Source organism: Dermacentor albipictus, chromosome 2 (genome assembly GCF_038994185.2).
Source record: "Dermacentor albipictus isolate Rhodes 1998 colony chromosome 2, USDA_Dalb.pri_finalv2, whole genome shotgun sequence".
Classification (NCBI taxonomy): domain Eukaryota; kingdom Metazoa; phylum Arthropoda; class Arachnida; order Ixodida; family Ixodidae; genus Dermacentor; species Dermacentor albipictus.
In genome coordinates, this window is record NC_091822.1 from 24927569 (window position 1) to 24953141 (window position 25573).

The 25573-nt window shown below is 46.7% G+C and overlaps 1 protein-coding gene across 1 annotated transcript in view; it reads left to right on the plus strand.

The window, feature by feature from the left end:
• The window catches only part of LOC135897917 (branched-chain alpha-ketoacid dehydrogenase kinase-like), a 114111-nt gene that overhangs the window by 16589 nt on the left and 71949 nt on the right, over positions 1 to 25573 (plus strand). The window contains exons 2-3 of the mRNA XM_065426607.2: positions 6992 to 7060; positions 22128 to 22238. Coding sequence (XP_065282679.1) covers positions 6992 to 7060; positions 22128 to 22238 — 180 coding nt within the window. The remainder of the gene's footprint in view (positions 1 to 6991; positions 7061 to 22127; positions 22239 to 25573) is intronic.

A 25573-nucleotide genomic window follows, 5' to 3' on the forward strand; every position in this document is an offset into this window, starting at 1 on the left:
CAAAGGTACAATGCATGCTACACGACTTTAGCTGCACAAATGCTTTATCTGATCGCACACTAAACTCCTCAGTTCAAAGAGAATCTAGCACAAACAATTCACAAATAAGCCCCACCGTAAAGCTGCCAAAGCTCAAAATCATCAAATTCAACGGAGAGCTTCGAGGGTGGCAAGGGTTCTGGAGTCGGTTTGAGTCGACTATCAACGCTAACCAGAACCTCTCAAACGTAGACAAATTCAAGTACCTCAACAGCTACTTGACAGGAATGCGGCGGTTGTGGTAGCAGGACTTGACTTGTCGGAAGGCACCTACAAAGTTGCTCTCTCGCTATTAAAGGCGAGGTTCGGCAGCAAAGAAGTAATTATAGAAGACCACATGTCCCGGCTACTTAACATCAAGCCAGTGCATGACCCACGGAATCTCAGTCAACTGCGCAGCCTCGTCGATGAAGTAGAGACAGGTGTATGCAGCCTCACTTCTTTAGGCGTGAGTGTCAGCACTTATGGAACTTTGTTACTGACCGTAATAAAGAAAGCTGTGTCTGCCGACCTTTGTCTGGAATGCTAATGAAAAAACGAGGCTACGAATGAGGGAAGTGAGCTGGATGTGCTCCTGTATTTTTTGAGAAAAGAGGTTGCGACGCGGGAGATCATACAGCGGGCCGAAGCACCAAGAGACAACAGTGCCGAGTTGGTAAAGGAAAGGCGCAACAGCAACATTAAAGCGGTGGACATGCCTACTGCAGCGGCACTGCACACCACGATCAAGGACAGCACAGGATGTCTATTTTATAATTCGAACGGCCGGCAACTGTAATGCAAAGATGTCTGTGGTGGATAAAAGAGAGGTGCTGAAGCGTGACAATCAGTGTTTATGGTACACAACAAGGGGGCACGCGGCAAGAGAATGCCGTAAAGCTAAGTGGCTCAGGTGAGCGCATTGCAACTGCAGACACTTAACGACAATATGTGACCCTGACTTTAGAAGACACCGCAACACTGATGAAGGGGATACATCTTTGTCACCGGTGATTGAGCAAGCCACAGTGTCGAAGTCTTCATTAGGCACGGGAGATAACTTGATGTGCACTGGAGAACAGCAGTTTCTCCTACATACAGCACACAGCACGAGCTTGGACAGAAGGTCCACACAAGGCGGCGAAAGTGAAAATATTGACCTTTTGATAGGCACTGATCATTATTGGGAAATTGTCACAGGATCCACTAAGCGTCTCAGATCCAAATTGATGGCAGGCTTCTCCTCGATGGTGGCAGTCAGCGAACCTTCATTTATCGCAGCCTATCCGAAAATTTCCAATAAAAGTGCTTGGGGAAGAGGAGCTTAATATATTTGCCTTTGGTGACCAGTCAGCCATAACACGCACAAAAATTTGTTGTGTGGAGCTGTGGCTCAGAAGCCAGTACGACGGAAAAGGGGTGCGAGTGGAAACGCTGGAAGTTCCTTGCATCTGTGCAGATATCATGGCTACTCCATAAAATTCTGTTCTACTTCAACTTTCAGGATTTCACTTCCAAGTCGCAGATGCCTCGCAGGGCGGCGAAAGTGAAAATATTGACCTTTTGATAAGCGCTGATCGTTACTGGGAAATTGTCACGGGATCCACTAAGCATCCCAGCTCCAAATCGATGACAGTAGAGACTATTCAAATGGACAGTCCAGAGCCAGGTCGGCACAAGGAAGTCAACGGGAGTCTGCTCCTCGGCTGCTGGCATGATGTGGATAGGAGTGAGTGAACAAATTGACAAGGAAATATCAGCACAGCTAATGTCTTTCTGGGAGCTTGAGCACGTCGGTATCTAGGAACATGAGCGAGTTCATCACCAGGATGCGGTCCTTCAGTACTATAAAGAAACCATCAACTTTGACTATGGACACTATAAGGTGTCGTTCCCTTGAAATTTGATGGTTTACGAGCTTGGCGACAACTGCGAGTGTGCAGCAAGCTTAAAGCACAGACAACGCGCCTCTTGAAAGGAGATTCATTGATTAGGGAATATGACACCTGCATAAGAGACTACAAAGAAAGGGCTATGCAGAGCCAGCCGGCAAGGATTACGGCATGTCGGTAGGTCCGGTGAACTATACGCCACATCAAGCAGTTGTTCGTCACGAAAGCCAGACGACAAAACTGAGGGTAGTATTCCATGCATCATCAAGTGCCGAAAATCGCCTCTCACTGAACAATGTTTTGGAAAGTGGCCCAAGCCTAAACCCAGGGCTTATTGATCTGCTAATTAATTTCTGCACTTACAACATTGCCGTCATTGTGGATATTGAAACGGCCTTTCTCCTGATATCCCTATCAGAGGGAAATCAGAATGCTGTGCAGTTCCTCTGGTACGCTATGACGCCAAAAAAGGGGAAGAACTTCCAGCTGTGGTGACCTATTGGATGACTCGCGTGCTGTTCGGTGTCACGATGAGTCCATTTCTTTTGGCTGCAACGTTGCAACATCATCTTGAAGGTCTGCCGGAACAGTATGCTGAGACTGCGGGTATCCTGCGCAAGCATCTTTACGTGGACGACCTTGTGACTGGGGTTGACAGCCTTGACAAGGGTAGTCTTGTGCCAGGAATCAAAAGTTATATTGTCTCAAACAGGGATGTGGCTACACAAGTGGATGTCGAACGACTGCGATCTCATCAACTTTTTAAAGAATGGCAATGTGGAAAGAACGAATGCTGATGCTGGACATGCTGCATCTACGAGGGTATTGGGAGTTGGTTGGAATGCTCAGACTGACCACGTTGAATACAACCTAACTTCATTCATTGACTTCCTCTCCGCAAGAGCCAACAACAAGGGATTTGTGCTGCAGGTCTCGGCAAGAATTTTAGACCCTTTGGATTGAATGCTCCCACAACATTTTGCGTAAAGGTGATGTTCCAGAAGTTGTGGGAGTTGGTAATTGGGTTGGACAATCCCTTGCTTGAAGCATTGCAGCCTGAGTGGGACTGCTGGTGTAAGGAGCTTCCATGCATTGAAGAAGTGTCGATTCCAAGACTGATGGCGGCAGGCTTTAGAAACGATGATACGGAGAAAGTGGTGGATATTTTCTGTGACGCAAGCCCGAAGGCCTATGGTGCTGTCGCATATATCGTGACCAAGTCTCCGTTCGGACTAATAAATGTAAGCTTGGTCATGGCCAAATAATCAAGAGTGGCCCCTTTGAAATGCCTCTTGCTGCCCCGATTGGACCTGATGGGTGCCCTTGTTGGCGTACGACTGTGCCACTACGTTACCAAGGCCTTGGATCTGAAGACGGTTGCTACCATCCTCTGGACTGACTCTACAGTAGCTAGGTACTGAATCAAGGGAAACGCTGCCAGATAGAAGCCCTTTGTAGCAAATCGAGTCTCAGAGTTACAAGCGCTGACAGATCCAGAAGATTGGAAACACTGCGCAGGTTCAGACAACCCCGCTGACCTAATCACCCGCGGCATACTCCCATCAGCCCTGCGAGAAAGCGAATTGTGGTGGAGAGGACCCCGTTGGCTTCAGGAGGATGACACTCATTGGCCAACGATAAGTGAGCCGAGCTCGAAGGTTGGGGAGTGCCAAATGGAAGAGTGAAAGGTAACGGTGATGCCTACAGTAACATCGTCATCCATGGTAATTCTCAATGTTGAGAATTAGTTCATTCAGCAGAGTCATGCGAGTAAACTGCATGGGTCTGCCGCTTTGTCGACAACTGCCACGACAAAGAAGAAAAGACGATTGGCCCATTTCGAGTTGAAGAAGTAATCGGCGCTGAAAGATACTGGTTGGCTAAAGCTCAAGGAGATACGTTCAGCAACAACATTTCAAACCTGAAGAATCGAAGACCGCTGCATAAGAGCTCTCCTGTTTTGCCTTTCAACCCGTACTTCGACAAAGAGGGCCTCATGCGAATTGGTGGACGCTTGCAATTCAGTGATAACAATGAAGAGACTAAGCATCCCATCGTTCTTCCTGGCAATCACCTCCTCACGTCACTGCTCATACGAAAGGAACACTTGAGAATGCTGCACACGGGCGTACGCGATACTCTAGCACAGCTGCGAGAATCGTATTGGATTATCAGAGGACGTCAGGCCATAAAGGAAGTTATCAAGCAGTGCCTTGTCTGTCACCAAGTTACCCTCCAGCTACGGAACCAGTAGCACCACTTCCAGCTGACAGAGTGACAAAAGGAAGCCTATTCGACATCGTTGGCATCGATTTTGCAGGGCCCTTGATTTGTCAACAGTCACACGACAGCAACAAATGCTACATCGATATTTTCACCTGTGCTGTGACGTGCCGTCCACCTTGAGCTTGTCAGTGACCTGTCGGCTTCAGCCTTCCTCTTGGCCTTTAAACGCTTTGTGGGGCGCCGTGGAATCTGCTCGATGGTGTATTTGGGCAATGTGCTCACATTCAAGCAGGCAGCCAGGGATCTAAAGGCCATGTTCATGCTGTTGCAAGTCGAGGAATTGCAGTCATACTTCGCCAGAAACCAGATCAGAGGGAAGTTTATTGTTGAACGGGGCAGCTTGGTGGGGCGGATTCTGGGAGTGGAGGATAGTGCGATCTGTGAAAGTAGCATTGCGAAAGGTGCAAGGTCGGAGCACCTTGAGTTTCGAAGAACTGACCACCGATCTTTGAGGTGGAGGCCGTGATCAACTCACACCCTTTGACTTTCATATATGATGATGCTCAAGAGGTAGAACCACTGTCACCGGCGCACTTCCTTGTGGGAAGAAAGTTGACGACTCTTCTTCCACACCTGCTGCCGGACAAAATTCCTGGTGGTGGCATGCATCTCTCACGACGCTGGAAGTACCGGACTACCATGGCCGATGGTTTCCAGAGATGGTGGCAGAAAGAGTACTTATTGGAGCTCAGATCGGTACATATGTGCCGACCAACGGCATCGAGTGATCTGAAGAAAGACGACTTGGTGCTCCTGAGGGAAGACCGCTTGAAATGCCACATGTGTAAGACCACCAGAATTAAGGAAACATTTACGGGTAGAGACGGCAGGGTGGGGTCCTGCAAATTGGTATTAAGTGGGGGAACAGAGGTGAAGCGACCGATACAGCTGCTGTATCCCTTAGAGATTGTGGAGCAATGAGCTCAATAATAGTTTGCTCATCCGGGGGAGGTTGTTGTATATCCTCCATTCTGGAGCCAAAGCACCCCCGTGCTGGGGGCCTCCGACGATGTGGCGAGGAGGAATCCCCCATGTAAACAGCACTGCTGAGGTTGCTGTGGCAGAAGCGCCGGACACTTAACACCCCTAAAACTGCTTGCAAATTACTGGCGGGCACGTTCTACGAACAGTGAACAGTGGTGCGGTAGTGCTTTTCAGGTTTGGAGCGGGTTGCTTGTACGTGCAGCGTGCAAGAAAGCCTGTTTGGCATAGTGTAATGTGACTTTCCCTTTCTCTCTACTCTCTCCCCTTTTTTGTACCTTCTAGTAAAAAATAAATTAGTCTTCTTGATGCGCTCGAAGCGAACGGATGTCTGTCATTTTTCCGTAAGTTAAAAGTTCTCCGTCTCGTATTCGACAACAGAGCGTTCGCATGCGAGAACGCTCAGCGTCGTCATCAAGACATGCCACGTCTGTGCAAATGGAAACGACAGCGTCACTGAGCAGCTGGAATATCTCATGCTTCCGGGCATTTGCCACAAGGCATGCAGTGTGACTTGGGCCCATGTATTTAGGTGCACGTACTTGGTGGCTGTGCATGCTGCATATTCTAGGGCACTGTGGACAGTGGCATCAACAAATTTGAATGTTAATGTGCTGTCACTTACTTATAGGGTAAGATAATGATTTAAATGCGTGTTGTATTCCTGGCTTGCTCTAGCTGTGTACATTAATTCTCCCAGATCTTCCAATACGTCCGTGCACAGAACTTTCTGTTAATTAGGACAAACACAGTTGCTGCTATTTTGTAACGAATTTTCTGTATTTCGTTTCTCATCCTTCGCAATGTAGGGCTTGCTTAACATGTTTTTGGTTTCAGTGTTGTTCCTGTATATTCCTGCCTTATGTGTGAACTGTATGACGGCAACAGGAGGCACATGGTACACTGAAACAGTCGGTTCTGTGATCTGGGTAAGAAAAGCTGAAATCTTTATTGACGATTTTCCGTGGCAAGTCCGCGTGCCTCCTCACCCTTCGTATGTCCTGATCGATGTGGGAAAGGTACTTGGACGCCACCTGGCATGCCATTGCCGAAAAGGCAAGGTCGGTCGGATGAATGTATTCAGGTAGAATTCATTCGTAATTTGTTTGTGGTGGCTGATGCCACAATACTTATTATTTTTACGCTCCTGCTACGTTTATATTCTCTGCCCTTACGATCCGTTGTTTGTTATCACAAGCCGTATAAGCTTAAAGAAATGTATAACCCTAATGTCGCTAAATTCAGCATATTCTGTACCTTTATGCCACGAGGTGCGACTATCCCAGCCTACTTTTACTATTCTGCCCTGCTAGATACATGGACAAATACATAGACCATTAATAATAGTGATACATTGACCATTCACCGTTGGGCCCTGCTATTACAACCCAAATCCTCGGTCAAGGTCGTTTACCTCTATACTTGGCCGGCAGGCTGCAGCCTGTGAGAATGGTACGGGAAGGCAACCCTAACGGTGAAAATTTTGAGGGACACACTTGAATAACTAAGCATTATCATTCGAGCTTGGGGTCAGTGCATCTTGAGGAATGAAATGCGCAAGTTCGGACAAACGACGAAGTTTGCGGCAAGGTCATCTGAGCTTGCTCTGTTCATTTATTGATACACCTAAACGTATTACCCGCCCGGGTTTCTATGTCTCGAGGCGGTGCATGTGTTGTAAGCTGGCAGTGTATGTAGCCGTTGCATTTGCCGCAGCGAATTTCTCGCGCTTTCCAAAAAAAAAAGAGCGTGCGTGATCCTGTGTAGCAAGTGCGCTGCCATGTGCCGTTTCTCCTTTCTCTTCCTCCTTGCAGCCCTCCGTACGGTTGACGCCAACAACCATCCTGTACTCGGGCAAGTCTCCCGACGGCAGCCATCTGCTGGTAAGAATAGCGCTCACCTCTGGCGCGCCTTCTCTGCAGTAGGGCACCCCGCTGTCTCACACTGACACGGGTTCAGACCCCCCGATGACATTGTCAGAGTACCCTCCTCTTCTCGTCCGCTGTTTGCTTTTGTGAAAGGCATGTTACAATGCTTGCGAGGCACTAGAGAGGTTTAGATAAGGAAACACCTGCTGCAGCGGCTGAGACATGGCACAGCTGAGCACGAAGCCGTGGGTTCAATCACTTCGAAGGGTGTGAAATGAAAAAATTAAATAAAAGTGTGTGTACCATGCGTTGGGCACACGTATAAAGAAACCCAGGTGTTCAAAATTAATCCGGAGTTCCCCACTGCGACGTGCCCCATAATCATGTACGCCCAGTTGTGCTTCTTCTTTTTTTTTTTTTAATTAAGAAATGCGAGCACTCTGTTCTCTCTCCTGTCCCCTTTGTTGTTGCGTTACTTTTTAAACCATTCAGCCACACACAAACTCGGTTTGCTTACATTTTTATACAGGACCAAAGTGGCTGCATACGCCTCCTAATCGAAGTCTCTATATTTATGAAGGAACATATTGAACGTCTTAGTCTGGAAAAAAGCAGCCGTTGTGGCTTCAGACAACAAAGAGCTTCCTCTAGAACTATCGTAGATGTCAACACCATCTTGTGGCCCGTCAAGGTGGCTTGCTGCGCTTTCCCTCTCGCGCTGTCTTCGCTGTCGCCATATTTCATTCCCTGCTGCGCTCCACGTTCATTCTTTCGTCCTTCGCTGTACTGGTTTGCTTGGTTAGACCAAGGGAGGACGAGGCACGCTGACGCTCAACGCAGGAACGGGCGCCTAAAGGCTGCACTCAAAAACAAGATTGCAAGTCAAAATGGCTTAAACATTAAATGCTGTTACCGGAAGATGACTGCACAAAGTTTTGTGGTTGCTGCTAGCATTTATGAATGACTGCAGTATATTGCATAGAAATTAATGCCACACAATGGCTTATCTTTTTGGTATAAAACACTAGGATTTTAAAAAAGTGCTTAATTTACAGGAGTAGAGACTGAGTGAAGGCTGAAAGCTCATCTAGTTTGTGTTTTATTGAAGAATAAAGTGCTGCATGGTCAGCTTAATTACTCTTCAGTAACTTGTTTAGTTGTGCTGGTTACTACATTTCTGATCTTGAAGGAAACAGCGCTGTTTCCTTTAAGGTAATTATTTATAGCTGTCCCAAAATCCTGGCTAATAATACGCGGCTGATCGCTCGCAGATGGCTTTCGGGACTGTTTAGAGCTGGTACCTGTTATGGGGACAGGGCTTCGGCAACTGTCAGGATTGGGGGCTCAATCCCATCGTCCGTGGTCCTTTGCCAAGATTGGAGTACGGCATGAATTCGAAGGTAGCTGGCCCATGCCGTCGTCCAACTTATTTACGCTGAGATCGTTGATGAAGTGAAGAACTGTTTCTCATCGAGAACGAGGAAAAGGGTTTATTTACAGAAACTAAATCAGTCTAACATGACTGCTTGAGAAAAAGAGTATTAGTCCAACAGGACTGCATGAGAGAAGTGTCCTCAGCATTCGCACAACCACAGTTTTTATACACTCGATCCGCCGGTCCTACGACGCGGCGACTGTTCGTTTACTCATCACCAATGCGCCGCTGCTCTGCAGAACAGTTTACGTACACAAAGGCAACCGCGCTCTGATGCCCGACGACGGCGTTGGCGGGTGCCGTTCCGGGAACTATCGTTGCCGATCGAGGGTCGCTCGTTGTTCCGTGCCACTCCGAACCGTGAGAAGCACAAAAATAGGTCGTTCCCGCGGCAGCTTGTCCAGCCGTGTCAAATCAGCTCCGCGTTGGGGAACTCTGGAATCATTGTCCACACACCGAACTCGTCCCGTCACAATGTCGATGGGGCTGGAGGAAGGAAGCGGGTTTTCAGCACAACGGCCGCTTCTTTGAACGCCTCCCAGCTGCAGCGACGGAGAGGGAGAGGTGCGCGTCTTGCACCCCTTGTCGTAATCGGGTGGCAAGGTGGCAATCTTGCTTAGCGGCTCGCCATTCTTGACAGCGCCTCCATGGCCCGAAAAATCTCGACTGTCTAGCGCTGACAACCGCTAGGCAGGAAGAGAACGGCTGCTGGTCAGGGGGGGATTGATGTCTTGGCTCGCAGCGACCACTTGTGCATTGATGTCATCGCCCCAAAACATCCAACAAGGACAGGCAACTGCAAAATGAACCCCGCAACACGGCTCTGCGCCGAGATGGCGTGCATTGGCTATCACTTTAGACTCGCTAGGCTTCAAAAAAGAAACAACAACAACATAAGTGCAGAAGCAAACAAAAAATGCTGCATTTCGCTATGCCAATTTCTGAAGCAAATTCCTGCTGACACATTCAGCAATCATGGAGGGAATCCTGCCAAATGAGAGGGGATCTTCTTCGCTTAATAAAATTAACACTAGTAACCCTAAAATTTAGGCGGGACCCCCAAACGCAGAATTCAAATTAGCCTGCTCAAACCATCCGCATTGCTATGCAACTTTCCCTTCTTATATCTAACGGAGAAGTTGTACTCTTGGAGAGTGAGGCTCCATCGGAGCAAGCGGCCGTTTTTGTGTGACATTTGATTGAGCCACGTCAGAGGACAGTGGTCGGTCTCGAAGATGAACTTCGCTCCGTACAAGTAACACGACAACTTCTGGGCGGCCCAAACCAAACAAGCGCATTCCTTCTCTGAAGCGCTGTAGGCTTCCTCCCTTACATTTAGTTTACGGCTGGCATAGAGGATAGGATGCTCCTCGTTATCGTCGCCGACTTGACTAAGTACCACGCCCATACCTCTGTCGCTTGCGTCGCATTGAACTATGAATTCCTTTGTGTAGTCTGGCGCGCGAAGCACAGAGCGAGAAACCAGTAGCGTTTTCAAACTTTGGAAAGCGTTCTCTTTGTCCTTATCCCAGTGTACGTTACTCGGTGCTCCCTTTCGGAGGGCGTCTGTTAGTGGACTTGCTAATTGCGAGTAATTCGGAATGTGCCATTGATAGCACCCCACAAGTCCCAAAAATGAACGAAGGTCCGTTTTCGGGCGCGGCTGAGAAAATTCTCCAATCGTAGCTATTTTCAGCTCAGCCGGCCGTCTCATGTCCTGACCGACAACATGGCCCAGATAAGTAACCTGTGAACAACCGAACCTACACTTTTCCGCTTTCATCGTTAAGCCGGCTTCAAATGTACGAAGCCTCGCATTCTTGTCGTAATAGACTTTGGCGTTCTTTTGAGCTATTGCCATGTTCTTTCCGACTAGTTCTTGGGTTGCGCTTAGGCGTTCCAGTAAATTTAGCACGTATTCAACCACTGTCGGAATCTCCCCTCTTCCCACATCTCTCTTAACATTCTCAGTGGAGAACGGAGTGTCCTCCCATACACTAGTTCTGCTGGTGAGAACCCTGTCGCCTCATGTGGAACCGTTCGCAAAGCAAACAAAGTTGCCGGCAGACAGTTCTCCCAGTCCTCCTTGTGCTCGTAACATAGCGCACGCAAAACTCGCTTAAGCACCGAATGCCACCTCTCTACACTGTTTGACTGAGGGTGATAGACAGAACTGTGTATTAACTTTACCCCGCACTTTTGCAAGAATGTGGAAGTCAGTGCGCTCGTGAATACTGACCCTTGATCTGCCTGAATTTCGGCTGGAAACCCAACTCGTGCAAACACTGTCAAAAGCGCGTCTACTACTTCAGTGGAGCTGAGCTCTTTCAAAGGGATTGCTTCTGGAAACTTGGTAGCCGGACACAGCATGGTAAACAAGTACCTGTAGCCTGATTTTGTTTTTGGAAGAGGCCCTACCGTGTCTATTACAAGCCGTCTGAAAGGCTCTGTTATTAAGGGCACTACCTTCAGTGGAGCTTTCCAAGTCTCTCCTGGTTTACCAGAACGCTGGCAGGCGTCGCATGATCTTACAAAGTTTTCTACATCTTTGAAACAGCCAGGCCAGTAGTATTCCATAAGCAATCTTTCCTTTGATTTGTTTATGCCTAGGTGGCCGGACCACCCATTTCCATGACAAAGACTCAAAAGGTCCTCCCTATACTTAGTAGGTATGACTAACTGATCTAAAATCTTACCCTTTCGATCTCTGTAATGCCGATACAACAATCCTCCTCTCTCATGTATCGTTACGTTGCGCCTAGCAATGCCTTCTTTAGCTGTGTCACGTAATTTAGCTAAGCTCTCATCATTCTTTTGCTCAGCTGCCAGTGACTCTCTATCCACGCGTAAGAGTTGATCGAAGTTCTTTGAGGCCGGTGATAATAACGACCCTGTCTCGCTTGTGAGCGCGTCTGCTTGCTCTTCCTGCAGGCTAGAACTCTGACACTCTAGTGCTACGCTCTCATTGAGCTGGTCAGCTGGCAGGCCCTCCTCAACTGTTCTTTCGTCCCTCGGGCCTAGCTCGGATTCGGGTATTGAAGTTGTGCCCTTTTCTGCTTCCGCTGGAGGAGCTTGAGCATTTTCAGCCAAAAGCGCCGCGATCTTACGAGCTTGGCCTCGGGTCAATGCCTGTACTATGCCCTCTCCCAGTTTGAGCCCTCTGTCATGCAGTAACTGATTCGAACGATTCGAAAAGATGTAGGGATACTGCAGTGACAAAAATTTGGAAACTGCAGCCTCAGTCTCTAGCTCCCCGAATGGTCCACTGATTTTGACTTTGGCCATGGGCAGACACACGCTGTGTTCTTCTACAACCTGTTTTATCCATGCTACTTCTCCGGTGAAGTCATCTACCATCACGTAAGACGGATGGACAATGTCCAGCGTGGCGGCACTGTCTCTTAGCACTCGGCATGGTTTTCCATTAACTTGCAGGTTGTGGAGATACGGACTTAAAAGTTCCATATTCTCATCTTTTTCCTCCACGTAGGAAAAAACTACGCTAGACTTCTCGCAGTTTACAGCTATATGTCCCAGTTTGTGGCATTTGTAACAGCGAATTGGTCTAACAGATTCGAATTTTCTTTTCTGTTCTTTTTGTGCGGTTTCTCCGTTAAGTTTCTCCTCGCTCTTTTCTGCGGGCTTTTCTGCCATGTCTACAGGCTCGGATCGTCTAGTTTGCGCACCCTTTGTGAACGGAAATGGTTTCCGCGGTCCATTTCGACCGTCCCAGTTTCCCTCCTCGGCGTTCAACTTTCTACGGGTTGCGTACTCTTCGGCTAATTCAGCCGCCCTTTCCACAGTGTTTACATTACCTCTGTCTTGCACCCACAGTTTCACAGCTTGGGGGATGGTTTTGTAAAACTGCTCTAGACACATGCATTCAATGATCATGTCTCTGCTGTCGTACGCTTCCGCGCTTTTAAGCCACTCGACTAGGTTGGCCTTTAAGCTATATGCAAACTCCGGATAGCCCTCGCTATCTTTCTTGCCTGTGCTCCTAAACCTTTGCCGAAAAGCTTCGGCTGAAAGGCGGTATTTCTTCAGGAGACTAGCCTAAACTTTTGCATAATCATATGCATCCTGCACACTCAATCTGGCGATTACTTCTGCCGCCTCACACGGCAACATAGACAGCAACCGCTGTGGCCATGTACTCGGGCCGAAGTTCATCTTCTCGCAAGTCCTTTCAAAATTGCTTAGGAACAAGCCTATGTCGGTCCCGACCTCAAATGGCTTTAATAGCCTGTCCATGCGGTACGATTCTGCCTCACTTGATCGTCCCAGAGCGCCTTCACTTCCTTGAGACATCTCCAAACGTTTGCTTTCAAGTTGCAGTTGCATTTTTCTTAACTCGCTATCTTTATCGCGTTCCTCTCTCTCTTGTTCTTTTCTCTCTCGTTCTTCTCTCTTTTTCAGATGTTCAAACCCCATTTCAATTTCTTCCTCACTGGCCTTTTCGGAAATTAGCTCCAATAATTCCGATTTGAGCATTTCCTTGCGTACATCTAGGCCCAGTTCCTCGCCAACAATCAACAACTCGTCTCTCAGCAGTGTCCTTAACTCCATGACTGCTGCTTTACTGCCTTGATTCTGCTCTCTAAATCTAGCTAGGAAAACACAACCTAGCTAACACACAACAATCTAGCTTCCCTACTGTTCTAAACAGAACAACCACAAAATGAAGCCTAGAGAGTCAAAGCAAAAACCAAGCACTCACCGCAGATACAGCACCATGTCGCAAAGTCCATCTCACCGCTGTCAGCCAGTTGTCAGGATTGGGGGCTCAATCCCATCGTCCGTGGTCCTTTGCCAAGATTGGAGTACGGCATGAATTCGAAGGTAGCTGGCCCATGCCGTCGTCCAACTTATTTACGCTGAGATCGTTGATGAAGTGAAGAACTGTTTCTCATCGAGAACGAGGAAAAGGGTTTATTTACAGAAACTAAATCAGTCTAACATGACTGCTTGAGAAAAAGAGTATTAGTCCAACAGGACTGCATGAGAGAAGTGACTCAGTCTAACATGACTGCTCAAGAGAAGTGTCCTCAGCATTCGCACAACCACAGTTTTTATACACTCGATCCGCCGGTCCTACGACGCGGCGACTGTTCGTTTACTCATCACCAACGCGCCGCTGCTCTGCAGAACAGTTTACGTACACAAAGGCAACCGCGCTCTGATGCCCGACGACGGCGTTGGCGGGTGCCGTTCCGGGAACTATCGTTGCCGATCGAGGGTCGCTCGTTGTTCCGTGCCACTCCGAACCGTGAGAAGCACAAAAATAGGTCGTTCCCGCGGCAGCTTGTCCAGCCGTGTCAAATCAGCTCCGCGTTGGGGAACTCTGGAATCATTGTCCACACACCGAACTCGTCCCGTCACAATGTCGATGGGGCTGGAGGAAGGAAGCAGGTTTTCAGCACAACGGCCGCTTCTTTGAACGCCTCCCAGCTGCAGCGACGGAGAGGGAGAGGTGCGCGTCTTGCACCCCTTGTCGTAATCGGGTGGCAAGGTGGCAATCTTGCTTAGCGGCTCGCCATTCTTGACACAACCTTCAACAGCGTCTGTTTGGATCTCAAACCAGATCGCCCATCGGAGAGGGTCTAGCAGGGAAGATGAGATGATGTAAAAACAAATAACAGAAGTTTAATACATTGTTACGAGACAGCAGTGCATTCCAAAACAGAAAGTAAAAAAACATTTGGCATGTGTGCTTCTGCACGCAAGGGAAGAGAAGATGAGCATGTGGAGTCTCTCGCTGGCCTTCTTATACCCTACACCATCTGGGCAACCTCTTTTTCGCTTGCTACCTGGTAGAGGGCCTTGTCAACACACTGGTCAGCCCACATTCAGAGAGAAATTCGTAGAGAAAATCACTCCCTCGTGTAGAGTTGGTGCACATAGGACAAAGGAGAGTAGGATTTGCACTGGCGCATAATCTCGTCGCAAGCACCCAACGGTCAACGTTTTTCATGTGGAAGAGCATGACGATTAGGCATGTTGTGTCTGAGGCAGGTGGCATCCGTTCCATTCATGGCCGCACAATAAAGTTTGAATCGTAACAGGACTTTCTCGCGGAGGCATGTAAAGTCATCTGTTGGGCCGGAAAGCTTTGAGGGCATCTTACAGGGAAAATTCGCTTACGCTTCAAAAAGAATAAATTAAAGTCACGAAATAAAAAGTTTCTTGTTGTAACCCTTTGAAAGAGCATGACGATTAGGCACGTTGTGTCTGAGGCAGGTGGCATCCGTTCCATTCATGGCCGCACAATAAAGTTTGAATCCTAACAGGACTTTCTCGCGGAGGCATGTAAAGTCATCTGTTGGGCCGGAGAGCTTTGAGGGCATCTTACTGGGAAAATTCGCTTACGCTTCAAAAAGAATAAAGTCACGAAATAAAAAGTTTCTTGTAACCCTTTGAGGGTCAATGACGTAAATATACAGCGCCACAAACAAGTCCAAAAATGGTCGATGACGTATATTTATGGCACTCTCTGTACGTTTAAAAAGCGCGCCAATTGCTTAACTTTTTCTTTTCTGTGCTGCCACTATGTGCTGCCACTATGTGCTGCCACTATGTGGGAATCTTTTTCACGCGCCTCCCTCTCTCAGTTTTCGTTGCCTGGTTTATTTTAGAGCTAGTTTGCTCCAAAGCGTCTATATACTACCGCTGGCCCAGTGGCGCGTGCGCGGGCGGGCGGCGGTTTGGGTTTCATTTCGCACGTGGCTTCGGCTTCTTGCGCTTGCAAAACTGATGGCTATCTCGTTACTAATCGCTCAAAGAGCGACCGTCTCTTTCTCTGTCGTTTAGTGCTCACAGGGGTGCGCATAGGAAGGATGCCGCTGTGCATGCGCTTCCGCAGCAGTTTTTTTTTTTTTTACACTTGGAAAACTAATCGTCTTTGGTTGGCGATAAGATGAAGATTAGTGGAAGTTTGTCACATGTGTCACAGGGCACACAACCACACAGTTTCCTTAGAGTGCGCGCACCTACGCAGTTCGATTATGCTATGGATGTACATATTAGTTATTAGTGTAAGCGCAGGAACACTTGAGTCTTGCGAAATATTCTCGTGTGTGCATTTTCAAGACCTTGAACTATGTGTATCAAAATGCACCAAATTTTTAATTCTTACAAGTTTATTTCTTTTTTTTTATTGTTATTCATGAATGAAGAGTACATATATACCAACGCAAAATATTTTTTTCTCACTTTACGGCTCAGAGCTTATCAGGCATTCTTCCTGAGTTATGTCATTTACATTGCGCCGTACCTTAATTGGGGTGAATAGCAAAAGGCCAAGCTAGACTCCCTAATCGGAACCGGCCTCGAGCGCGTGCTCGGCCTTCCACAGTTCACAAGCACTGAGAAGCTGCTGGAGCTAGGACTCCATAACACCATCGATGAGCTAATAGAAGCTCACACAGCGGCTCAGATAATGAGACTTTCATCCACTAAGCCAGGGATTAGGATTTTAGAAGAAGCGGGAATTTAACCCAGACATGAACCAGCGATTAAAATTAGCTGGACCGGGAACCCAGAAGTCGCATCATGGTTAACCCCGTCCTGCGGAACATCCACCCAGTGCATAACGAGGGTAGAAAATTCGCGAGGGCAAAATCTATCCTTAAAAAGATCAATCAGCAGAAACTAGATGCCCTCTTTGTCGATGCTGCCAGATATGACAGTGGGGATAAGTTCGCTGTCTCGGTTGTAGACACGGGGGGCAAGCTGGTCAATGCAGCCTCTGTTTATACGAAGTTTGCCCATGTGGCGGAGGAAGCGGCGATCGCTCTGGCTTTTCACAGCTGAAAAGTTCCCGCTATCGTCTTCTCGGACTCGCGCACGGCGGTTAGATCCTTCTCGTCCACCATCATATCTGAACAGGCAAACAATATTGCGATTAAAGCACTTCAAAGAACTAGGGAGAGCAGCAAAGGAAGATACCAAATCTTGTGAGTCCCAGCCCATCTAGATAGCTCAATTAACCCGCTTGGATGTAATCCTAACGAGCAGGCCCACCGGAAAGCGCGCAATTTCACGCACCACGCTGTCGCGGGTAGCCAGGCTTGGAATGAGGTCAACATCCACAAAGATCCATTATGTCCTTTCCACGAAATTGTTTCCCATTATCGTCTAGGAAGGAGGACATTTCCACCCCTTCACCCCAAATTGAACAAACCTCAGGCTACCAAAATCAGACTCCTGCAAACCCGTTCGTATCATGCCCCTCGATCCCTTAACAAGATAGATCCTGAACACTCACAGTCGGGCCCCAAATGTGGTCATGACTCACGCTCTTTTGACCACATGCTCTGGCTGTGCCCAGCCCTTAACGCCTCTCCACCCATCATGAAAGAACAATGGCAGGAGTCTCTCAAGAGCAGCAATCTGCACATTCAACTCCAGGCTGTCCAGACGGCCCACGACATTGCGGCAGGACTTGATCTTCTGGTCCCATCGTGGGCGGAGCCACTGACTTGATCTTCGGGAGCCTTCGGTTTTGGCTCCCCAAGATCTCAGTCCGTCAGGACTCAAATAGAGTTCTTGTCATGTCATGTCACTTTACGGTCACCCTAGAAAAATTGTGAATTTTTTACGAAATAGGTCGCCAAGAAGAATTTTGGAATCTGCAATAAAAAAAATTGACCCTGGGCAGTTGCATATGGCGAAGAAAATGGACTCTCAAATGGTTAATATGATAGCGTTAAAGAGCCTGTGTCACAGAAAATTTGGCATCCGGCGTCTTGCGTCAAATGTTCCGGCAAAAAGATTTTCGAGCCACCCATACCAAGGTCCTCCATGTGCTGCAAGGAATTTACTAACTGAATTTCTCAAGCTAAAATACATGGAGAAATGGCAAACTATGGCTTACACACTACCTACAGTCATGATAGATCTCGAATTGTAATTCGACTATACGAGAAGGCATAATTCTATTACATGAAAACTCAAAGAAACCCCTTCACACTCACAAACTGGCCGCGGCATCCGCCATTTGTGTACGCCGGCATGATGGGTGTCTTGTAATGTGTACTAGAATATGGCTGAGTAGGAGGGACGGCTGGGGTGGCCCATGCTTTGCAGTGAGGCGAGGTGTTGACGAAAAATACTGTGGCAACTTTGCGATAGAAGTGAATAGGAACGCGTCAAGGTTGCCCCGTTGGAAACTATTGGCAATACTTCTCGGAAGGGCCATTTGTACTACACACGCAGGTCTATGCATTCAGACTGCTTAAATGGTGTTTATATTTCTGTATGACATGTATTTATGCCTTAGGAATAGGCGCCTTTCTTTCTCTTTTTTATTTTATTGTATATTTTTTTAATGCAGCTCTGTGATTGTGCACGCATTGCGGCCGCAGTGTCGGCTTTCATTATGCTATGTTATTGTATGGTTCCCTTTGGAGAACAAATGTTTTTCTTGTTCTTCAAGCAGTATGTATCTCTCCTGTGTGTATTTTTGCACATATAGTTTTCCTTCAGCAGGTCTTGTGAAACGCAGACAAAAAAACACATGTAAACTTCCTACTTGCTGCTTCAAATAATTAAACCATATATGTCCCATCTGGTGCCCTGCGCTCAGATGTACAGAAAGTATTATACAAACAAAAAATTGCAGTGCAACATTTCATGTCCTCACCTTCCTCACATAACAGAATTCGGAGTAATTTATATGCGGGTTCTTTTATTGCTGTCGGACCTCAGGCACTGAAAACACTTTTAGGTAGCTGTTATATATGCTAATGTTCGGCCCGTCAGCCGTGTGAAATTTTTTGTCCAGTCCATGCTTAACAACAACCAAAAAAGAAAAAAATATGGCGTGGTAGCCTAATTAGTGGCTACATAATGGATATGGCATTGCGGTGCTAAACTCGAGCTCATGGGTCCCAACCAGGTCGCGGAATTAGATAAGAACAAAATGGAAAAGCACTCAGGTACTTCTATTAAAGTGTACTAAAGAACCCCAGGTAGTGAGAACTGAACAAGGTGCTTCATAACCATATCGCCAGACGTAAAACGCCTGAATTTGTTTAACTTGAAAAATAAAAAATAAAGAAGGTAGCTCTGTCCATCGACTTTTTCTAGGAATGTAAACGAGATAAATTATTCTTGAGTTTGATTTCTGAGGAAAACATGTTATGCTTATCTTATATTTCATACCTAAATGTAATGCCATTCCCATCTGTACGTCCGCTCAACTGAGCAGGTTCTGCATTATAATCGGCTGCTTTCAGTTATCCAGTGCACTATCATAAGGATAATAATGAAGCAATTAAAGGAACAGCATGCCTCTCATATATGTAGAGATATTTGTAGATCTGCTGTGTTCCTTCAAGAAGATAAGTGTGGTTCCACATTGGGCGCCCAGTTTTAATGGGTGGCAGACATAACTATCAAAAAAATGTTTTCCTTGCCTGAATCAAGCTAGCAGATTTGCAGGCTGCCCCAAAATGGGGCGCTTATATTAAATGACAGCTAGGAACTTGTTCAGCAGAACCGAATAGCACCTGTGTGTTAATTACGTCAGGAACTGGTGCGCCTCAGTGCAACAGCCATGATTGTCCAGCAGTACAATCATTCGGAATAAGAGTCCTTGCTTGCATCGGCCCCTCACCTTCGAGACTTTAAAAGTGCTTTTATGTATTGCATTTAGAACAGAAATGGCTTTTCGGTCATTTTTAATGCTGAATTCCAAAGTCGAATACAATCTGAACAGCAAAATACCATTCGATTAAACTATATGTTTCTACTTCATTTTGCCTGCTGGCACATTGAAGGAGATTGCCAGACAAGCCACGGAGATTACATTGGCAAAGACTTCCCGGTTTCCCCGATTCAGTCTGAGTACAGAGGCAATATCTTTTCCCTAACACTGTTGTTCATATTAACGTCCAATAATTGCCTTGATTCCTTTTCATGGAAAGTCGACTGGTTCACCCGGGGCTGGCGCAGCTTTTGAAAGAAACATGCTTATTCCAGTCACGAGTTATCACTTTCTCAATCAGTGCATTTAGAATATGATAATCTTTCTCTTACGTACATGTCGTGGATATATGTCTATGCACCCTTAGATTTACCAAGAAATACTTTGGTAATCTGCATCTCTTCACACCACGCAGTCAATAAACCTGGTTTATTTCACTTTAATAATGTTTTCTGTGATCATTGTCCCTGATCAATATACCGCCAACAAGAAGCGCACGTAAAATGACACGATATCAATAAAATTTTCTTGGGTAGCTTCATGTTGCAGATAGGGGACTTCTGTGGCAAAGATTATGTGTTACTTTTAGAAAATGATGTTAAAAATATCTGTTCACGTGGCTAAAACTACAATTGGTACCAGCTGACAAGAGTCGCGGGCGCATCAAAGCAAGTAAAACCATAAGCAAATTTATCTGCACAGACTTTCTGCGACAAAAACTGGGCATATGCCAGCGTCCGCGCAATGACGATGCTAGCAGACGACGCAGTTGACAGCGACAGCAGAATTGAAGATGTCATGTTGTATAACCCATGTCTCAGATATGTATACGTAGCAAAAAGGTGCGAATATATATTTGTAGTTGAAATAAAGCACCATTATAAGAGCGTACACGCACAATTGGTCTCAGCGCCCGTAGCGAGATTACATTGAATCTGCCGTGAAGCCCATCTCCACTCCAATCCAGTTCTCTCAAAGCACCCTCGCCAAATTTTTCCACATGCAGCGCCTTAATGGAAGAGCGCCGTTCGGCCCAGTAACTTGGGGGCCACGGAGTGGCGATTGCGGCCTGCACAAGAGGCCGTGTTTTTGCTAGAAAGCCCGCCTTCGTGCATAGCGTTCGCAGCCAGCGTTTCCTGGTAAACATTACAGTTACATGTGCTCCAGTTGCCTGGAAGCGTGAGAGGCAGTCAGGGATCTTTGAATGCTATTGCGTTCCGCTCTTAATGGCGAACCTTGACCGTCCTCTTATCTTTTAAAAATTTGCATTAAATATACAGAAAATATACAAAAGACTTGTCCTTCCATTCACACGTTGCTTGAAAGACCAGCTTTAGTCGTCGGCCTCAAGCCATCGGCCCCATCCATCAGCCTCAAGCAAAATACCCATCATTGATTTATCAAAATTAGCATTGACAACATAAATATTGTGCTGTGTGGTCTCCCAGTAACTGTACGTTGGCAGTTCAACTGTGTTGACGCTTTTATTGCCCGGATTAATTGTCTGGCACTTCAAATAAAGCTTCTGGCGCTCGAAATAAACATGTTGGCACTTGGATTAAACTCACTGGCACACAATTTCTTCTGGCCCTGAGATTAAATGCTTTGGCATTTGGAATAAATAGCATGGCGCTCAAATTATTTCAGCTAGTGCTTGTATTAAAGTGAACTGGAAAGCCTGTAATACACTGGACAGTAATAGTCGAACAAGGAATGCTGCTTTAAGCCAGTGTTTCCACAAGTGGGCTTGTCTTCGCCAGGGCAGCAACTGCTTTCCTTAGCAGCATTTTTTTTATGTATGCACAGCTCACTACCCCACACCCTCACTTGGGAAGGAGGAGGGGGAGGGGGCGGCCAATTCATCGCCCCCATTGAGAGTGGGGGAGTGGCGCGTGCACACACACGCGCACAGACACACAAAAGTATGCTGCAGTTTTGAAGTTTGCAGATAGGCGGGCATGGGCAAAGCCGATCTAACTTCCTCGTGCAAGTTTTGGCAATGCTCCGGAACTTCGTCAATGCGGAACTGCAGCAAGGAAGCAAATAGTCTGCGTCGTGGCTCTCGTCATTTGCTGCAGCCTGTTTCGTCGCTTTCAATACCGAGGTGAACTTAGGTGCATCATTGTGTCACTGCCTCACTCCATTGGAATACGTTAAAAGTGCCGCCAGCACCGCCACTCGCGGCCACCGAAAACAAAAGTACACTTGAGGCGGCCGCTGCCCCTGTTGAATTTCTGTTGCACATCGGCGAGCAAAATTGAAATGATGAAGTTCTTATATCTTGCTTAAAAAGAATTTCTTAAATAGGTTTAAGCTTGTCCTTCATAGAGGTGGCATCATAGTTAGGGTTCCTTGATGTCCTCCTTCCCCGTTGGCGGGTAAGGAAAACATCGAAGAACCCTAACTGCACAGCCACACGTGGCCACGCCATCCCACGGCGTGGCCGCGAAACTCGACTTTTGTCATCCCAGTGGCGGAGTAGAATGTTGCATTATTCGGGCCATGGATTGCGTTAGGAAATCCTTGCAGCCCTTCAGGGTCTCGGTCTCAGTAGCTGATGCTGTTGTTGATGTACGCCTGCATTTGGAAGGACTAAGCTAGTGGCTAGTTATGTGTTCATGTTGAATCGAAATGTGGCACTGAGCGAGGACTCACTGAAGGGACACACGTGTACACATGTACACCAGCACCTGCTAAGAGTTGGCATAGATCTGCTCAAGCTTTTGTGATGTGTAGTCGGGGCCATATATGCTCGTCACATATTTTCTATATGATCTCGAAAAACGTGTTTATAAATGCTTTCTCTGTTGTGAACAAACCGGGCTGTGCTGCGCACTTCTCCCCTCTTGGCCGAGTAGCCGCCATTGTACTGTGCGTTCGGGGCCAGCTTTGCTTGCGCACCCGATGTAATAGTTGGTCACCGTCCCCTCACTGTGCAGCGCAGTGCCCAGTACCTGCACAAGGAGCTCCCAGTGAGGATTGCGCACCGCATCGCGGGGTTTCGGAACCTGCCCTTCATCGTGGGCTGCAACCCCACCATCCTGGCCGTGGTCAGTATGTCACGCCTTGCATGCGCCCTCTTGGTATAGATTTGTGCATGCGTGCATGCACCATAGTATATGTTCGAAATGGAAATAGTCTCTTTAAGGACATTGCAGTGGAAAGAATAATAGAGCGTTATGCAATTCGTGATCCGATTTCGCGTGCGAGGCATTTTTGAGAAAATCTTTGCTGGAATGCTGTTTGCTTTCGTCACAGCATTCGGGAGGGCCATTTCATGTTCGACTCTTTTAATTTATTTAGGCGAATTATGCATTTCTTGATGTTCCAAATTACACTATTTCTTCACATCAGTATACAATCCAAAAAAATTTCTCTACCAGGGAGTACGAGGCTTAAGGTGCTTTTGTGATGCCTGTCGCACACACAGCACTGGAGACAGTTTACAGTCCAATCTGAATCATGCAGCATAATACATAACGCTAGCGTAACATGCAGCGAAAACAAGATAGAAGAAATTGCGAGCAGTCCACAAGGAAAATTTAGTCTAAGGGTTATTGTAAATTGTACAATTGTACTTTTCTACCGCACGGACCTGCTCAAGTTGTTTTTTTGTAGAAAAATAAAGGAAATCTACAGTTGCAACCTGTGCTAGTTCTAGTTATTATATCTATAGTCAATCCGCAATTATTACACATTTAACGATTTCCATCGGCGCTAGTAATTCGTTGAATAAAGAAATTAAAGATTTCACAGTCTTTAAAAGTGTTGGTTGTTCTCATTGCATCTAGCTTGTATTGCGGTCGTGAATTTAAGGGAATGCACATCTCAAAGCGAGCTATTGAATGCGGGCTGCAACTGCAGCTTTGGGAGAGGCCTCCGCGCGCACGTTGCGTTCCCAATTGCTGTGTGGTATTCCTAGAGCAACTGCAGCTTCTGTTGGAAACACGCAGTGCCGCGAATGCCGAGCCCGATGGCGTCTCGTTCTGACACACATCAGTACACTCGCTCTGCCGCAGTCGTCATGGCGCACCGATATACATCTGGGGACGTGACGGAACACGCATCTCAGTGCTGCGAATGTGCTCCACCCTTCGGATTTTTCATTAATTTTGTTTCCGCCCTCTTAGCGTTCTTTGCACCACCAGTGCAATGAATGTGGCTACAGTTGGTCGTGTGTTTTGTTTGATGCTTTACTGCGCTTGTATGAAGCAGAACACAAGCTTTGCGATAAAGAATTTCGCACATGCTATCCGTTCTTTATCTGTGGAGCTGTGAACTCGCCATGAAATCATACGAGGTATAAACAAAACATAAAAGAGATATGACTGACAAGAAAGACTGGTGAAGAAAATTCACTGACGAATACAATACTCCCTAATGTGAAATTTGAGTGCGGCTCTATATGTAAAAGAAGTATGCATGTCAATATTTTGTATTATGATTATATAGGTACACAGTTTATATGAGGAAGAGAACGCGGTGAGTATCATGGCTGGCACGGACAGTCTGTCTCGTGCAGCACATTGAAAATGGAGCCAAGTGTGGCGCTACTGCCTCGCTAATTGGTAGGTCACAAGAGGCAGCGTGTGGGTGACGCGTGGGGGCTGTTCACAGCAGCCGCAGCGAAGATGCGTTCGCCATATGTCTTAATGTTGGCGTCATCGGTGAACAGACCACAGTGCGCTACTCTGGTGCCATCTCGTAGCAGTCGTTGCTGCAGAGCCTGTCTTGAGCGGCACTACGCATTTCTTCTCATGCTTTAATCATACCCTCCTCCTCCACATTCCTCGCAATTTCTTCGCTATCGCCGTCTTTCATCCTTCACTGTGCTCGTCCGCTCGGTTACACCGAAGGTCGCCGACGCTCATCGCTGGAACGGGAGCTGCTCACTAAAATAAATGCATACCATTAGCTTCCAACACTAATGACCGATATTATCAAGCAATGTATAGTTTGTTTTGTTTAGATAGAATGCTGAAGGTTCACTTACGTGTTTTCTTGCGCCACCTTGTAGCAAGGGTGTGCGAATGTTAGGAACATAATTTCCATAATTTCCATCGTCCCACACGAATAACAAATTGAATAGTCTCCTATTCGAATGGGTCTTTGAATGGAATAGTCACTATTTGTAAGTGCAAATATTTTTCTAATACTTTTTGAATATCTAAAACATCAACTGCACCCAAGAAAATAAAATTGGAGCAAAAGCAACGTAAATTTTCACTCCTGTGGGAATAGCATAGACATAAAACATGAAAACTTTCTGAGTTGAGCACGCTATTTCGCTTAGGTATACGTATACTTTGCAGGCTAAACAGAGATCATTCGCACTCTGAAGAGTCTTGTGCATGCGAAGAAACTACTTGCTTGCTCACCTGCCATGGTGGCATAGCAGCTGTGGCGTTGCGCTGATATGTATGCACAAGGTCGTGGAATCAAAACCCGACAGCGGTGGCCGCATTTCAGTGGGGGCGAAATGCAAAAACACCCGTTGCCCTTGCAATGTGGGCACGTTAAAGAACCCCCAGGTGGCAAAATTAATTCCGAGTCCCACACTAGGGCGTGCCTCATAATAAAATCGTGTTTTTGACACGTAAAACCCCATAATCAAATTTTTTTTCTACTAGTTTGCTTCTAAAGCTGTAGTTGCGCTTTTAATAAAGAACGCTTCATAACACACTATGCAATCACTGAAACTGGCTGACTTTAAGAATACTAGGATGAGAAGATCGTTTTATATTACCATATTTACTCGCGTAATGATCGCACTTTTCTGTAAAAAAAAATTGACACAAATTCAGGGGTGCGATCATCATGCGGGTTAAATTACCCGGAAAAAAAAAAAAACTGCATTTTTTTTTTTTCGTCTCGCATTTGCTGCGGGATGACAACAGGTCAAAAATAGGCGGCTGCCCCTGTATGTAGTGCGAGACACCAAAACAAAGACAGCCGACGGAGCAAGCCGAACACGCCAAACGCGATTTTTATTTTTCTCTTGAGTACATTACATGCATTGAAACAGTTTCTTCCATATCAGTAATGAATAATATCGTTACTATCGGCAAGTTTGCGGCAATAACGTAGCCATGTCCACTTTGAGGGGACGGAAACAAATGGGCGCGCTTAGCTGCCAGTGACATAGGAACACATGGCGGGCATGCGGCAGAAACTGCAGCATTTGTCTTCGCTACTATCCTAATACGGCACGTTTCTGCTAAGGGTGGGCAAATATCTTAGCCGTGTTACAAGCGTCGGCATATGAATAGGGTACACTTTTAACATATCAGTGTAAACGTGGCTTCTGTTGTTGCCGTTCGCGATTTGTTGCGTGCCCATGAGTGCAGAAAAGAAGAATCGAAAGGCGCCTTTTTTGTTGTTGTTG